Source organism: Nicotiana tomentosiformis, chromosome 6 (genome assembly GCF_000390325.3).
Source record: "Nicotiana tomentosiformis chromosome 6, ASM39032v3, whole genome shotgun sequence".
In the NCBI taxonomy this organism is placed as follows: Eukaryota; Viridiplantae; Streptophyta; class Magnoliopsida; order Solanales; family Solanaceae; genus Nicotiana; species Nicotiana tomentosiformis.
In genome coordinates, this window is record NC_090817.1 from 149,004,245 (window position 1) to 149,020,929 (window position 16,685).

Consider the following 16,685-nt stretch of genomic DNA (forward strand, 5'->3'; position numbering starts at 1 on the left):
AAAAAGAATTATTGGACTGTTAATTGTAGGAGGTGGAATACTGGATGCAATTGGATGCTCAGAGGCAGGAAAACTCCAACAAATTTATGGATCATTGGGAAATGCCATAACAAGCACATTTGTTAAAGTTAGTGAAACTGTGTGGAATAATACTTAATTAAGATGTAAGGAGCATCTATCATTCATTGTACAAAGGACAAGAAACTCAGCAGAGAAAGAATGATAACAGTTGCGACGTCTTTCTTCACTTTCATGCTTTCTTAGACAGTTTGCAAGCTAAATGGAGTAAAGAGAAAGTTGGTGCTTGGTTTTTGGATGTAATTAGTGTACTCCTATATAGAGTGGTCGAGTTTTGCAGCAACTTACCAGAGGAATCATTTGAATTGGAACGAAATTGTTGTTGTCACATTTGTTTAGACGTCGTCCAATCTTATTTACTACTAGTAGTACATACATATTGTTTAAGAATGTCTAGTAGTAAATACATATAGTTAAGCATGTCTTGAACCTTTTTCTTATGGTGATGCTGCTTAGAGTTATATGACTACTGACAAGTTAAAAGGAATCAACCGTCTGGATAGTTTGCTTAATTTTCCTTTTGGATATAACAGAAATTTTCTAGTTTTAGTTGGACATCTATTTCCTTTCTTACTTTGTCTTCCTAATTATGGTGTATTGCTTTGTTCTCTACAACTAAAGACAACTATAACCCACCAAAGTCCATATGAAAAAGATTTTATCTATCTTACCCTAAGGAATTCTCCTCAGCAAATCTTCTAAGGAATCATCTTCTTCAATGAAAAATGTCATTATACTAAGCTGAAACTACCGTCAGGACTTTAAAAAATAATTTTTTATTTCAATTTAGAAAGGAAAAAAAAACCAAAGATGGAACGATTTAGTCTTGTTCAGTGAGGTCATTGGTGTATTCATATATTGGCCTTAACTCCTCTTCCAAAAAAGAGAAGAAAAAAAGAGAATTGCAGCTTGAGTTCAATATCCATGGCAAACGCATTAATAACATAACTTCCAACACCCGGGAAAAAAAATCAACTTATTTTCGAAACAAAAGCCACCTCTGTGTTAAAATTTGTGTTTGCCATTACTCATTGTTTGATCCTACTCTGTACATTTTATGAAGTCGATCAAAGATAAAATGCTGAACAGAGACAAATAAGAGAGAAGGTAAGAGAAACATGAGACAAATAAGTTCACCACTCATCAAATCATAAAGGCAATACAGCTACAAATCCTCATAATACATATAACCAGTAAATATATTTATATAACACACCAAAAATAAATTAAAAGAGTTTGCCAAACTCTAACTAAATAGCACACTCAGACTATAGTTCAGCTAGCTAACTGGCTTGCTGCTGGTGATTGCCGTAGCCATTAGAAGATGCCCCATAAGCTGCTCCAGCAGCATACATGCTAGAATCTTGACTTTGCGATGCATCATATCCGTACCCCCCATAATTTTGCCTTCCATAATAACAGAGTAAACATAAGTTGAATATACAGACGTTTTATGAAGAACCTTCATGGAATCTAAAATCCAAAAATATAGGCCAACTATTAATAAAGAGCATAAGATGCATAAATTGTCACTTTGAAGCTCTAAAAGTTCCAATTATATAATAGTGGAAAAAACCAAGAAACAGAAAGGGGCCAACTTGGTTTTGAGACAAGTTATGGAGATTAATAGTGCACGAATTAAAATATAGGGATCCGTATGCTGGGATTGAAATGCAAAAATTAATAACGCATGAGTTGTATTGGAGAGATTACAAATATGTGTTAAGTTTAATACATGAGGGTTATTTCGGTCACTTCCATGTATTACTAATTCCCGTATTCTTATTCCACCTATCCCGCCTAAAATAATACATAGATTTCTGCATAACTTATGCAGGTGTTAGTTAAGCTGGCAACAAAAAAGCCAACCAAACAATATATAGTATTATATAATGCTGAATCTTATGCAAGTTTCAAAAGGTAATCAGACATTGTATTACTAATGTAGAGTTTTATACAGGTAATATCACATTTTAGTAATGCAACCACACGACCCCTTATAGTAATACAAATAAGTATGTTATTTTACAGAACATCCTCCAGAACCAGTGAGAAAGATTGTAGAAGAAAGCATCTAATGTAATCAATAATGAAAGGTAACACAGAAAATAAATTTTTAATTCGTTTAGGTACACCATTAAGAATATAATATATCAGGTGAATTGCTTAAAGTTCCAAGGCTATTGAAACATCAGCCTAATAATATTTGTAGTTGCTGCAACAGTAATCAATTGGATTACATATTTCTGCAAACTGAGTATGTAAATAAATATTATGGGAACCACACATGAACAAAAGCATAGATATGTCAACTTCTCCGCATTTTACTTTCTTGGCAAGTGGCTTATTAGAGATGCACGATGCAAGGGGGCTTTCATCAGCATACAAAAGCAGAACACTAGTAGGATTTTCCGGGAAGCATTGTTGCCCTTCTTCTCATTTTGTTCAAAATAGAGAACTTATGAAAACTTTACAGCAAATATGGAGACTCCACGAAACAGATGTTGGCACAAGATACTTAGTATCTGAAGTAAAAGCTTTTCAGAAATCACATTTTACCATTTTGGTAAATACCTGCTTGTTTGCTGAATTTCGACCCCAGGAAAGACGAACCTTCTGCTTCCCGATAACTGCTCCATTAAATTTTTGTATCGCATCCTCTGGTGCGCTCCTATGGAACATAAGAGGCAAGTAAGTTATGCAATGTTTAGCATTTGAAAGCTTCAAGTAAACATCCATTGAAACAATAGTAATAACCAACAATTCACTATATATACGTGTAACCGTTCAGTTTATCAATGAGTTCAAGCAGCAAGTTCATTTTACTACTGTTGGTTAGGTTTTGATAATATGATCACCTATTCTAGTGATTTCAAGTAGGTTATGAATGATATATTCTACTATAGGACCATTTCATACAAATAAAAAAATAAAAATCTTTTTTATAACCGAGAAATCCCCGAGAGCATGGCGCAAGGTTTTAAACTCTGCCCAAAGTAAGAGTTCTTATCATTATTTTAGTTGGTCCTCACTAGAAATCATAGTATGCAAAAATATTAATCAAAGGAAGAACTGACTAAAATCCCCTTTGCCCGGTGCGAGAGTGAGAAAAGGAAAGGCAGGAGACTACCTCACATTTTGGAAAGAGATATTATGCCTGTGAGAACATGCCAATGGAGTTCATATCATCCAAAATAAGCAGAGAGAGATTCTGAAAGGCATTTAACATTCCTAATCATAGAAAGTTCATGGGTTCCTTTTCTCTCTCTTGACCTTCTTGGAAATCCGTTTTTTGGGGTCTAAAAATACTTCAAGTTGCATCTTTGCCCAAAGGTCTTCAAAATGGTCATGAAATCCCTGCTGAAACCAATCCAAAATTTCTGAAAACAATTCTCGAGGATTATCATCCCACAATTTCCTTAGCATGGCACAACTATCAATCGTTCGCTTCTTGGTCCTCATCTTGTTTAAAAGATTTCCAACCCGCTTAAGACCTGATGCCTCAGGCTTTAAAATGCTAGCTGGCGAGGCTGCCAAGAATTTTTGTACAGATTTTAGGCATGGAAGAACTTTGCCTTCAAGTAAGGAACAAGCAAATACTGACACCCGGCTCATATCATTTTCGATTGGCAAACTATGCAGAGGGAGCTTCCATAGATGAGGACCAAAAGTTGGACTGACCCAACAGAGGACCTGGTCATTCAGTGGGTCGTAATAAGGTTTTGGATCTGAGAGAGGTGCAGAAAAACTGCATAACGATGGAGCATATTTAACAAGCCAATTCTCTTTCACGCTAGTTGCACCTTGGATGAATGGTCTTTTTGTATGCAGTAGTTCAGTGTAGACCAAATATTCTGGGGCAGATTTTGAAATAGATGACCGTCGACCGAGGAATACGATTTCTTTTACCAAGCAAGCCTGATACTGAACAGCATGAACTTTTCTGTCAGATTCCGATAAGGATGAAACATTTTTAATGCGTTTAGCAACCCTGTCAGCCCAGCCAGCACAAATAGCTTGGCCCAAAATCTCCTCCTCATTCAGTTGAAGAGGGCATTTGTTCGAAGGAATCCACCAAGCACATTCTACATCTTCCAAAGTCCCGTGACGCCATGAGAAATCTTGCTGCGAATCACATAATTTGGAGTTAAAGACAAGATTAATGAGCTGCCGCCTCAACTTGGACATTTCCTCCATTGTTTTAAAATGTAAGGTGTTGTCCTTGCAGAATTCCAGTGGTTTACCAGAAAGTTCAAAACATTGTAGAGCATATGCAACTGTTAGAACATCACTAGTGGGGTTTGAAAATTTTGCACGAGACACTTTAGCAGTTTCTTTCAGCTTTTTTATTCTCATTCTTTCCTCTTTCCCTAAGTCTCGCTCGCTTTCTACTGCGCCTGGTTTCTCATCCTGTTTCAAGCCATCTGGATCTTTGTAGTTTCCTTCAAACTCCATAAGGAAAGGATTTGACAAGCTCAAAGCTGCAGCTGCTGCAACTGCATAAGCCAAGACTGTATTTGCGCGGGAATAATCTTTCACCTTTTGCATAATTTGGATTACTGTAAGGAGCATACGGGAGTGGCGAGGACTCATTGGATATTGTGCCATGGCCTTCCCTAAAGGTGTCAGTCTTCCTTTGCTATCAAGTGCTTCAAGAACCTTTAAGCAACGCTCTGCTTCAACTAAGGCAGTTGGCTCAGGAGGAGTTGGGAAAGGGAAGTTAGCAACCTGAGATAACAAAGGATAAATATTAATGGTGGTAATCAATATATACCAAGACACATACAGATCCACCTAGAAGAAAAATCAATCTGCTAGAGGCAAGCAAGGAGCATGACAAATAGTGACAGTTTCCTTTTTTTTTAAAAAAATTGGGGTGGGAGTGAGGAAGTCGACCAGCTGATAATTTTTTCAATCTATGAAATAACTTGTTTTGTTTGGGGCAGGGGGGAGGGGAGGGCCTGACAGCATTTACAACCTACAGGACTCCAGGCAAAGGTGTGAAATTCATTAAAACACATCTTCAATGCTGGTGACTTTGGCAAATACTCCAAGATCATATCACTTCAATCAAGTCTTGGAACAGAAAGAAGAATAACCTATTTCAAGCAAGAAACTTGCCTTATCAATATGCATGGACTTCAGAAGTAGGACAACACCATCAACTGGTACTTCCAATATTTCTGCATTTGAGAAGTCAAAGAACATGTCATTGAAGACTGCAGAAGAATAAAGCCGATAACAGTGCCCAGGACCTGTTCTTCCAGCCCTTCCTGCCCGCTGAGCAGCTGAAGCCTTACTTATAAATTGTATTTCATAAGCTTCCATACCATTGGAAGAGTTGTACTTTTTGACCTTTTCTCTCCCTGTGTCAACCACATATTTTATTCCAGGAATTGTCAATGAAGTTTCAGCCACATTAGTGGCAACAACAACTAGGCGTTCTCCTTCCTTGACCTCTTCAAACACGCGAAGCTGTGCAGATGCAGGAAGCATAGCATAAAGAGGTAAAACACACATCGGACCAGCACAAGTTCCATTAGCCCCATTCCTAACCTTACTTAAGAGAGGTTCAGATTCATTTGAAGCTCCTTCTTCACTGATAGGAACAAGTTCCTGTTTGCCGGAATCAGGTTGTGATGTCCTTTTACCAGCCAAAGCTTCAAAAGCAGCCTTCAGTGATGTAAGGCTTCCCTCCTCACCTAAAACATCTAACATACCATCAGAGCTCAGAGACTTCTGGTTTAACAGCTGTGCATCATCACCATAAACATCCAAATCACTATCATCTGCTGAATCATAGGAAATTTCTGATTCATATTCATAGATCTCCCCGTGATCCTCATCATAGGAATTAAAACGTTCAGTTATCTCAGTCATAGAACTCCTTTCATCATCAAATGCCTCACTTATCTCCTTGATAACATTTTCCTCGATGGTATTCCCTTCAGATACCAAAGACGTCTGATTATCCACTTTGGAAGCTCTCTCAACTATCTCCTTAGAAGCTTTGCGCAGCTTCTGACACAAGTATTCAACTTCCCTTTGCCCTGTCACAAATACAAGTATACCACCAGGTGGCAATCTCTTGTGAATTGACAATATTTTCTTATATGCTTGGCCGACATAGTCCACCATCTCAGTTCTCTTGGAGAAATGAACAGTAACTGGGTATTGGCGAGTGGGGACTTCCATTACAGGCGGAGGATCACGGAAAATTTTTTGCCCAGATATAAAGTCCTCAACTCGAAGTGTAGCACTCATCAGCACAAGTTTCAGTGGATATATTCTCTCTTCAGGGCTTACCATTTGTCCTGAAAGAACTTTCTTCTGTTGCTCCTCATATTCTCTCTGCAATAAAGCGCATAATCAAAAACGTCAAAAAGCATAGAAGTCAAAGGAAAGTAATTAAAGAAAAGGAGGGGGATGGGAGAGTCAAGGAGAACTGGAGTCTTAGAGAGTAACCACTAATATTTTTAAAGCCACCTAAGAATAATGAAATGACAACCAACTTTATGGAGATAGCAAAACTATTTTCTCACCTGACGCTCTCTTACTATACGAGAAAGCATACCGATAAGTATATCAGTGTTCAAACTCCTCTCATGAGCCTCATCCAAGATTAAGATCGAGTAACGCCTTAAAAGAAAATCATTCTGCATAAAAGTGGAGGGTCAGGGAGGAGAAGATCGTAAGAAGATTACATAAACTTGCTTAGCCAAATACATATTCAAGAAAACTAACAGTAGGAAATTCAAATTCGCGTGTAACTCTTTTTTTTTGAAGAAGAAGAATGTATAACTTCAAAAAAATCAATCTTTATGAAACAAGTAACATTCAAACAAAGGGTGCATTGCCTCTCTGAAGTGAAGAAGAGAAAGGCCTTGATAGACACTCTTGATCCATGTTCGTCGTCCTAGACTAATCGTTAATTCATTTCATTCAACTGTGTGAGAAGGCACGGGAGAAAATATGTTATTGATATTAGATAATAAATACAATACAAGAGGTCCTTATTTATAGCTATACACTACAAGGAGATATTACTCCTTTTCCAATGTGGGACAAGACTACACTATACATATCTGTAAACTAACACTCCCCTCAAGCCGGTGCATACACATCATATGTACCGAGCTTGTTACACATGTAGCTAATACGAGAACCAGTAAGAGACTTAGTGAAAATATCTGCTAGTTGATCATTCGACTTTACAAACTTTGTAACAATATCTCCTGAAAGTATTTTCTCTCTGACAAAGTGACAGTCGATCTCAATGTGTTTAGTCCTCTCATGGAACACCGGATTTGACGCAATATGAAGAGCAGCTTGGTTATCACACACTAGTTCCGTCTTGCTGATTTCTCCGAACTTTAACTCCTTGAGCAACTGCTTGACCCAAACTAACTTACACGTCGCCATAGCCATGACCCGATATTTGGCTTCGGCGCTAGATCGAGCAACTACATTCTGTTTCTTGCTCTTCCACGAGACCAAGTTACCTCCTACTAGAACACAATATCCAGACGTAGAACGTCTATCAAAAGGTGATCCTGCCCAATCAGCATCTGTGTACCCAACAATCTGCTCGTGACCTCGATCCTCGAATAGTAATCCTATTGCTTGGAGCTGACTTTATATACCGAAGAATGCGAACAACTGCGTCCCAGTGACTATCACAGGGAGAATCCATAAACTGACTTACAACACTCACCGGAAAAGAAATGTCAGGTCTAATCACTGTGAGGTAATTCAATTTACCAACCAACCTCCCATATCTCGTAGGGTCTCTAAGAGGCTCCCCTGTCCAGGCAGAAGCTTAGCATTCAGATCCATAGGAGAGTCAATAGGTCTGCAACCCATCATTCCAGTCTCCTCAAGAATGTCTAAGGCATACTTCCGCTGTGAAATAACAATACCTGAGCTAGACTGAGCGACCTCAATACCTAGAAAATACTTCAATCTGCCCAGATCCTTAGTCTGGAAGTGCTGAAAGAGATGTTGCTTCAGATTAGTAATACCATCCTGATCATTGCCAGTAATAACAATATCATCAACATAAACCACTAGATAAATACACAGATTAGGAGCAGAATGCCGATAAAACACAGAGTGATCAGCCTCACTACGAGCCATGCCGAACTCCTGAATAACTGTGCTGAACTTACCAAACCAAGCTCGAGGGGACTGTTTCAAACCATATAGTGACCTGCGCAATCTGCACACACAACCATTAAACTCCCCCTGAGCAACAAAAACAGGTGGTTGCTCCATATAAACTTCTTCCTCAAGATCATCGTGGAGAAAAGCATTCTTAATGTCTAACTGATAAAGAGGCCAATGACGTACAACAGCCATGGACAAAAAGAGACGAACAAATGCTACTTTAGCCACGGGAGAGAAAGTATCACTATAATCAAGCCCAAAAATCTGAGTATATCCTTTTGCAACAAGACGAGCCTTAAGCCGATCAACCTGGCCATCCGGGCCGACTTTGACTGCATAAACCCAACGACAACCAACAGTAGACTTACCTGCAGGAAGAAGAACAAGCTTCCAAGTGCCACTCGCATGTAAAGCAGACATATCGTCAATCATAGCATGTCGCCATCCTGGATGAGATAGTGCCTCACCTGTAGACTTAGGGATAGAAACAGTGGACAAAGAAGATATAAAAGCATAATGAGGTGACGACAGGCGATGATAACTTAAACCGACATAGTGGGGATTAGGATTAAGTGTGGATCGTACACCTTTGCGGAGTGCAATTGGTTGACTAAGAGGAGACAAGTCCGCAGTAGATGCAGAATCTGATGCAGGGCGTGAATCACCTGGGCCTGATGCTGGATGTGGACGACGATTATAAGTCAAGAGTGGTGGAGCTGCAGAAGGTTGAACTGGATTATGTGGAGGAACTGGAGCTATAGGTGGTGGAGCTACAATTGGAGCTGTAGGTGGTGGAACTGGAGCTATAGGTGGTGGAGCTGGAGTGACTGAATCTCCAAAAGATGAAACCGGTAGTACCTCAGAAATATCTAAGTGATGACATGAACCTGTGAAATATGATTGGGTTTCAAAGAAGGTAACATCAACAGACATAAGGTACCGCTGGAGGTCAGGAGAGTAGCATCGATACCCCTTTTGTGTTCTCGAGAAACCCAGAAATACGCACTTAAGAGCACGAGGAGCTAACTTATCTGTTTCTGGAATAAGGTTATGGACAAAATAAGTGCTTCCAAAGATACGAGGTGGAAGAGAAAACAAAGGTAAGTGGGGAAACATGACAGAGAATGGAACTTGGTTCTGGATAGCTGAAGATGGCATACGATTAATAAGATAGTAAGATGTAAGAACTGCATCCCCCCAAAACGCAACGGAGCATGAGATAGTATGAGTAGGGTACGAGCAGTATCAATAAGATGTCCATTCTTTCTTTCAGCTACCCCATTTTGTTGAGATGTGTACGGACAAGATGCTTGATGAATAATCCCATGAGATTTCATAAACTACTGAAATGGGGAAGACAAATACTCTCGGGCATTATCACTACGAAATGTGCGAACAGAAACCCCAAATTGATTTTGAATTTCAACGTGGAAGGTCTGGAAAATAGAAAACAGCTCATATCGATTTTTTATCAAAAATATCCAAGTGCGCCTGGAATAATCATCAATGAAACTGACAAAGTAGCGGAATCCCAAGGTGGAACTGACCCGACTAGGACCCCAAACATCTGAATGGACTAAAGTAAAATGTGACTCTGCTCGATTATCAAGACGCCGAGGAAATGGGAGCGAGTATGCTTACCGAGCTGACATGACTCACACTCTAGAGCTGACAAGTGAGATAAACCAGATACCATTTTCTGAAGTTTTGACAAACTGGGATGTCCTAACCGTTTATGTAATAAATCTGGTGAATCAGTAACAAGACAAGTTATAGAAGGAAGACAAGATGTGAGTCCATGTAATTTAGCAAGGATAAGGTAATAAAGTCCGTTTGATTCACGCTCGATACCAATGATCCGCCTCGTACTGCGTTCCTGTATAAAAACATGATCATCAAGAAAAAAAACAGCGCATTTAAGTGATTTGGCTAAGCGACTAACAGCTATGAGATTAAAAGGACTATTGGGAACATAAAGGACTGAATCTAAAGGTAAGGAAGGAAGTGGGCTTGCTTGACCTATTGCAGTTGCCATGGTTTGAGACCCATTGGCCATTGTGACTTTTGGAACACCGTTCACGACGGAATCTACTGTAGCTGACGGAAAAACTCAAAGTGGTCGGAATGAAACAAAACCAGTGAGTGTAGGATCAGAATTACCAGGCGATTCTACTGTCCAACTGGAGCTTTTTCAAAATCTGGCCGGAACAGTGCTCACGCGCCGGTGCGTGGGTCAGATCTCGCCGGAAAAAAATTTCTTTTCCAAGCACGTGAGGACGCGTGGACGTGTGTTTTCCGGTGGGGTTGACTGGGGTTTGGTCGCCGGAGCCTGAGTCTTGTGGTGGTGTTGGTTTTTTTGCACAACACCAACATAAAGTGATTTGCTTACGGACAGCCTTCTAAGTCGCCGGAAAATTGCACGGCGAAGAGGTCTTTCTTCCCGGAAGTCGCTGGAATGATGCACAACGACGGGTTTCTCACTAATGCTCTGATACCATGTGAGAAGGCACGGGAGAAAATATGTTATTGATATTAGATAATAAATACAATACAAGAGGTCCCTATTTATAGCTATACACTACAATGAGATATTACTCCTCTTCCAATGTGGGACAAGACTACACTATACATATCTGTAAACTAACAAACTGTTTGGTTCTAACTCCATAGAGCATATACCAAAAAATTTAATAAAGTCATTTACCTGTCAAAAAATAACTCCCACATATACCTGTTTATGCAATTAGAATTTTAACTCATGTCTGAAAAGCAAGGTCGAGCAACGCTTGAGTTTAAAACTTGATGCTCATTAAACACAAATTGATAAAGAATAAAGGAAAACCAGACGGAACCATCTATAATGGACAAAAAGGAGCATGGATTGAATATCTCATGTAAAGTGGCATTGCACCAGTGAAACAACGAAGTTGGTTCAGTTTGGCACTGAAGTACTGGAAAGCAACAGAACCACAACGACAAAAGCATGAAAGGATCTTTTTTCCTTGCGCAAAAAAATCCTCCTTAAATATACTGATATATGACCCTCACTATGATCGCCAAAGGGGTAGGGAGGGCTCTTTGACCCCCAACTCCCCCCTACCAAACAACAACTTCATTCAGGAGAGTCCGAATATTTTGGAACCTTAATCCTTTTCTTTTAATGACACAGAAAGGAATTTTGTTACATATAGTCATCCTATTGTTTATAGTAAAGCATCAAGGATTAGTTAGGAGTATGGGTGCTTAACGGGTGGGTCGGGCCGGTCCGCGTTGGGAAAAAAGGTGATCGGTCGGTTTCCAATCCGGCCTGGTTACGGGTTTTTCAATACCGGGCTTAATGGGCCCGGGTCCATCCGGGTAAAAAATGAACCGGAAGGGTTACGGGTCCAAGGGGCCGGGCCGGGTTAGTGTTATTTTTCTTTTTTATTTTATTTTTTTGTATTTTGTATAACTATCGTAATTTATATTAATATAAAGTAAAAATATAAAACAAAAAAATAATCTTATAAAAAGAGTGTTTGAATAAAAGGATGCAAAGGCTTTATATTTGAAATTTTGAATATTTCCTTAAGAATTTAAGATAATAGAATACAATGAAGATGGAAAAAAAATTGCACTTATAATTTGCAAGTTCAAACTTGCAAATTAAAGTTTATATTTAATACTTCAAATTAAAGTTCAAACTTGCACTTATCATTGCATAATAATACTTCAAATTAATCTAACAAACTAAAATATTAAGCATAATACGTCTAATAGTTTTAAAATAATACAAATTGTCTCAAATCAACTTAAAATCTTAAATACGAATTTCTGGAGAACGCTCAAGACAACTCTTCATATACCTCCTTAAACAGCCTGTGCCCTCCCACTTTTGACAAAGATTTAAGACTCGACCACAGTTCTTGCACTTTATTTTGTGAACTTCTTCATTTTCTTCTACCACCTCAAAGTGTTCCCAAACATATGAGCGCACTCTAGAATCACGGGGCATGATTTAACTTGAATTGAGAATTTGAGTTTGAGAAATGAGAGATGAGTGAAGAAATGAAGAAGAGGGGGGGTGTATTTATAGTTTTTCAAAGGGCTAAATAAGTAATTACTAAAAGTGTTATTTTTTAAAAAATATTGCCCAAAAAGGGTTATTCTTGCAAAATATCCCTTGGGCAACGGTCAAATTTGAAGGCCAACGGTCATATGACTTTAAAAAAAAAAAAATCAGATTTATAGTCGTTGAACCGGTCCGGGCCGGTTAACCGGTTCAACAGTATTTTTCGTTGACTGGGTTTGACCGGTCCGGTTAACCAGATTTTTTTTTAAACGGACCAACCCCCCTAACCCAGCCCACCCGGCCCCCTAACTACCGGTCCGGGCCGGTTCGGGTTACAACCGGTCAGGGCCGGTCCGAAAACGGGTCAACCCGGCCCGTTAAACATGCTTAGTTAGGAGTTGGTTTTATGTCCATGTGTGAATTGTTCACATAAAACTGAAATTATTTCGAACTGTACATTATTAGGCTTTCATTTAACATTATTCGGCTCAATATGCAAATTGCAAAAATGACTAGGTGTGCCCAATCCATTGTTTCTCCCAAAAATAATTACATTAACAATTTTGTAATGAGACCTCAACCTGCAGCACTATACCCCTCTCACTGAAGAGGTTAAAAATAAGAATAATGGGATTATAGTTGCATTCACAAACATGCTTTGAACTGCATCCTGATTTTACAATTGTTCCCGCTTCTGAACGACTTAACCTTTGCTTGGTAATTAAACTGGTTATCACTGTCCCTCCACATTATCTCAACAACTAAAGTCACTAGTTCACTTTTCTTCTTTTCTGTTACCTTTCTCAACAAAACAAAACAAAACATTTAACTCCTAAACAAAAGCCAATAGTGTTAAGATATTCCAAAATTGGATTAAAAATGGGTCTGAATAGAGTGGAATGAACATAGCGGATTCATATAGCCAACTCCAACTAGTTTGAAATCAAGACACAGCTAATTGATAGAAACATCTCTGTTGCTTCTTTGAAAGTAATTTATAAAGTTTCAATTATTTCACTATTCACGGTATTGCTCTAATTTTCTCAACCTTTTCTTAAATATTTAGCAGTCAAATGGTGTGCACCCTTTTTCATAGTAAGGACAAAATACAAAGCACTTAAAAGGTAGGGACGAAGATTTCAATTTACCTAGACATAGATACTGACATCTTACCTGCAGTTCCCGAAGCAGAATTCCATCAGTCATGAACTTTATGGAGCAACTGTCTCCTATCCTCCTGTCATGTCTAACTTGGAAACCAACCTCTTTGCCAAGACTAAAACCAAGCTCAAATGCCACTCGCTTGGCAGTTGCAAGTACCGCAACACGGCGTGGTTGAGTCACACCAATAATACCACCACGACCATTGGAATGATTTGAACCATAGCCAGCTTCATAAAGGAACTGAAAGATCCCAAACCAAAAGCAAGAGATAAAAACACTAAAACAAAACTAAAAATTAAGGAAGAACGAAATAAATAGAACTCTATATTACCAACCGAAGGAAAAGGAAGCATATAGAGAACAATAGAATATCTCACCTGAGGAACTTGGGTTGTCTTACCACAACCTGTCTCACCACAAACTATTACACACGTGTTCTCATTTATAGCTTCCATTATCTCCTGCTCCATCATGACTATCGGCAGATCGCTCCTCTTATTTTCAACCTCCTTTGGTCTTGAAACGTGCACCACAGTTGGAGTTGTTAAAGCTCTTTGAGGAAGACAGTTAGCCGAGTTGCTACTATTGCTCAAACTGGCATTTTGAATATCCTTGATATCATCCTGTTCAATATGAAGTGCCCACACAGAACAAGGATGGCATGCATATGAGAAAGCCTCAACGAAAATTAGGTACCAAGTATATAGTTGACACAAAATAAAAGGCTGTATAAACTGAGAGTGAAGCAATACCGTTGATTTCCTCTGTTCTTCGTTATGACAATCACAAATTGATAGATGATCTTGCTGATAATCTGACTTTAAACATTCTGTAGTTCTATCCTCTTCTTGCTTATTTTGCACCGAAGCATCTCCACCGCAAACTAAAAGTCCACTCTGACAAGTCAACTCTTCAGGAGACCCTGGAGTGACGAGTGCTTCACTTTGGACTTCACCTTTTCCTACGGAGGACTGCAAAAGATTGCTATTGACTATTGGACTCGACTTCATTTCGTTAGAATCATCCAAGACATCACTAGTTAGGCCGTTGGCTGTCCTCTTCTTGACTGGTCGATCTCTATGTGGCACTTCTAACCCCGCCCTAGAAAACTGCACTTCTCTTCTACGCTTCTCTCGACTAGTTTCACCCTACAGAATACGGGGCATGATTTTAGAGCTAAAGTCTAACAACCTGTCACATATAAAGTAAATATGGACAATTACACAAACCTGACCCAAGTTCCTTGAAGACCACATAAGTGAATAAAGATCATCTTGGATCTGGTACTTCCTGAAATGGGAATTATTTGTCATTATCCAACAAAAAAAAAATTCCTGAATACTTAAAGTGAAAAGCTGTCCGAGCTAAATGAGGAGAATTCTTACTTCAAGGTCTTAATGCTTTCAGCTAAAAGGATTGATTTCTCCTTGTCTTCCTACATTTGAGAAGACTGAATTATTCTAAGTCCAAAAAATAGATGACAAGAATAAGTAGTACTAACAAATTAAGAAAACAATGAATATTCCTGGATGCACTTACCTCGAGTTTCTTCAGCTTTTTTTTCTGAGATTGACTTAACTTAATGTTATTCTTCGTTTTAAGCTTTTTCGATACCTGATATAAAAAAATTAAAGCAATCGGTCATCTGTGAAGACGTTCAAATATGTATAACATATTGATTTTCTGTTTATACCTGTTCCTTTTCTGTCTTCTTCTTCTTTTTCTTGTCTGGCAATATAATTGCATTGCTATCTTGATCATTCAAACTATTAACACAAGCAGTCCAGATATTTTCCAGTTAATAACTACGAAGGCATATTCTCAACTGAAACCAAAGACAACAATTGTTTAAGCAGCAAAATAAGCAAGTGGATTAGGAAATCAATTACCTCCAGATGTCTGTATCAAGGTTAATATCTGCACTAGGCTCCATTATCACGATTAAAAAATAATAATACTCTTGCAGCCGGCAATTGAAGCAAATTGATAACTTAGCTGTGTTCTTTCTCAGGCTGCGAAAGGGACAAAAATAAGCATAAATCGTGGTATCCAAATCAAGGGCGGCTCTAGGGTAAAGCAAGTGAAGCTCTTCGCCGGAGAAGAAGACGGAACGAGGAGGGTTGCCAGGGAAGAAAACTAAGGGATGATTGGACGGCGGCAGAACCTTTTTTCGGGCATGTTCCTGTTTTTCTTTTAGTTTTTCTTCTTTATTTAAAAGCTCTTTTTTATTTAAATTAAATCTACATCTCTTCTTTTTATTATTATTGTGGGTGTGAATTACAAGCACCTTTTGTGTTTTAAATTTTAATTTATCTATCTATCTATATTTATATCTATCTATATCTATATCTATCTATCTATCTATATCTATATCTATCTATTATTATTATAAAAGCACGAATATTAAAATACTAAATATTGATCGACAAAAATATCCTCGAAATATTGACCGACTTTTATACCCTTTAAAATTAAATTATTCCAATGTACAAAGACGTCCGCTAAAAATTTGTGAGCACGAATGTTAGAATATTAAATGTTGATCGACAAAAATATCTTCAAAATATTGACCGACTTTTATACCCTTTAAAATTAAATTATTCCAATGTACAAAGACGTCCGTTAAAAATTTGTGTTAGAATTCAATTAACTTTTGGATTACTCTTCTACGTCAAATAGAGATAGAATTGAGCCACAAACAACTTGTCTTAGAATTTAAGATACTTTAGGAGTTCTCTGCGTCAAATACACATGTAATTGAACTCTATTATTGTGGCTTAAGGATATGAAAATTCAAATATATCTATCAAACGCCGAACTCTCCACAAATATACCGATCCCGTATGTATCCAGCTCTTATATTGTCTTCGATTGCAGTTTTATCCGCACGCTTTGTCGTAATGAATTTGAGATCAAAATAAATAATTTAATTATAAGCGTAATTTTTGGAGTTACTTGATGTTACTTTACATATTTTTGTTGTTGCTATTGCAGATTTTATGAATCCCGGGCATCATTGGTACGTTCATCCTCATGCTAATGATTAAAATCGTATATCTCATATCAAGGTATGAAGTATAGATTTGTAGATCATATCAGTGGATAATGTCTTGGATCGAAGTTTGTGGAAGGGGACCAATGACGACGATTGTATTTATAGGTTTAGAGGCTTGTGAACACTGAGTGTGTGTGAGAGAGAAACAACAATAGAATAAAGGGTGTGCAA

At 38.3% G+C, this 16,685-nt stretch overlaps 1 protein-coding gene across 3 annotated transcripts; it reads right to left on the bottom strand.

Moving 5' to 3' along the window:
* Nucleotides 1-1,197: 1,197 nt before the first annotated feature.
* Nucleotides 1,198-15,662, bottom strand: LOC108943248 (ATP-dependent RNA helicase DEAH13). Of its 3 annotated transcripts, none has more exons than XM_070178046.1 (13): nucleotides 15,349-15,662; nucleotides 15,153-15,225; nucleotides 14,999-15,073; nucleotides 14,845-14,894; nucleotides 14,689-14,749; nucleotides 14,212-14,607; nucleotides 13,837-14,082; nucleotides 13,469-13,699; nucleotides 6,621-6,734; nucleotides 5,200-6,429; nucleotides 3,214-4,806; nucleotides 2,653-2,749; nucleotides 1,198-1,485 (listed from the first exon to the last, which is right to left on the bottom strand). In XM_070178046.1, exons 1-11 carry the CDS (start codon nucleotides 15,390-15,392, stop codon nucleotides 3,325-3,327), a joined length of 4,002 nt encoding a protein of 1,333 aa, XP_070034147.1. In that variant the 5' UTR covers nucleotides 15,393-15,662; the 3' UTR covers nucleotides 1,198-1,485; nucleotides 2,653-2,749; nucleotides 3,214-3,324. The 3 variants fall into 3 exon arrangements, with proteins under 3 accessions (XP_070034147.1, XP_070034146.1, XP_070034148.1); XM_070178045.1 differs by having other exon boundaries at nucleotides 3,209-4,806; XM_070178047.1 differs by lacking the exons at nucleotides 15,153-15,225; nucleotides 15,349-15,662 and having other exon boundaries at nucleotides 3,209-4,806; nucleotides 14,689-14,745; nucleotides 14,999-15,076.
* Nucleotides 15,663-16,685: the final 1,023 nt, after the last annotated feature.

What these genes read in the sequence shown, in the direction of transcription:
- LOC108943248 (XM_070178046.1), bottom strand. Translation starts at nt 15,392, where the DNA reads ATGGAGCCTAGTGCAGATATTAACCTTGATACAGACATCTGGAG. An exon ending in AAAAGCTGAAGAAACTCGAG is followed by an intron (nt 14,895 to 14,998) that starts GTAAGTGCATCC and finishes TCTCAAATGTAG; the next exon opens with GAAGACAAGGAGAAATCAAT. An exon ending in CTTCAAGGAACTTGGGTCAG is followed by an intron (nt 14,608 to 14,688) that starts GTTTGTGTAATT and finishes CGTATTCTGTAG; the next exon opens with GGTGAAACTAGTCGAGAGAA.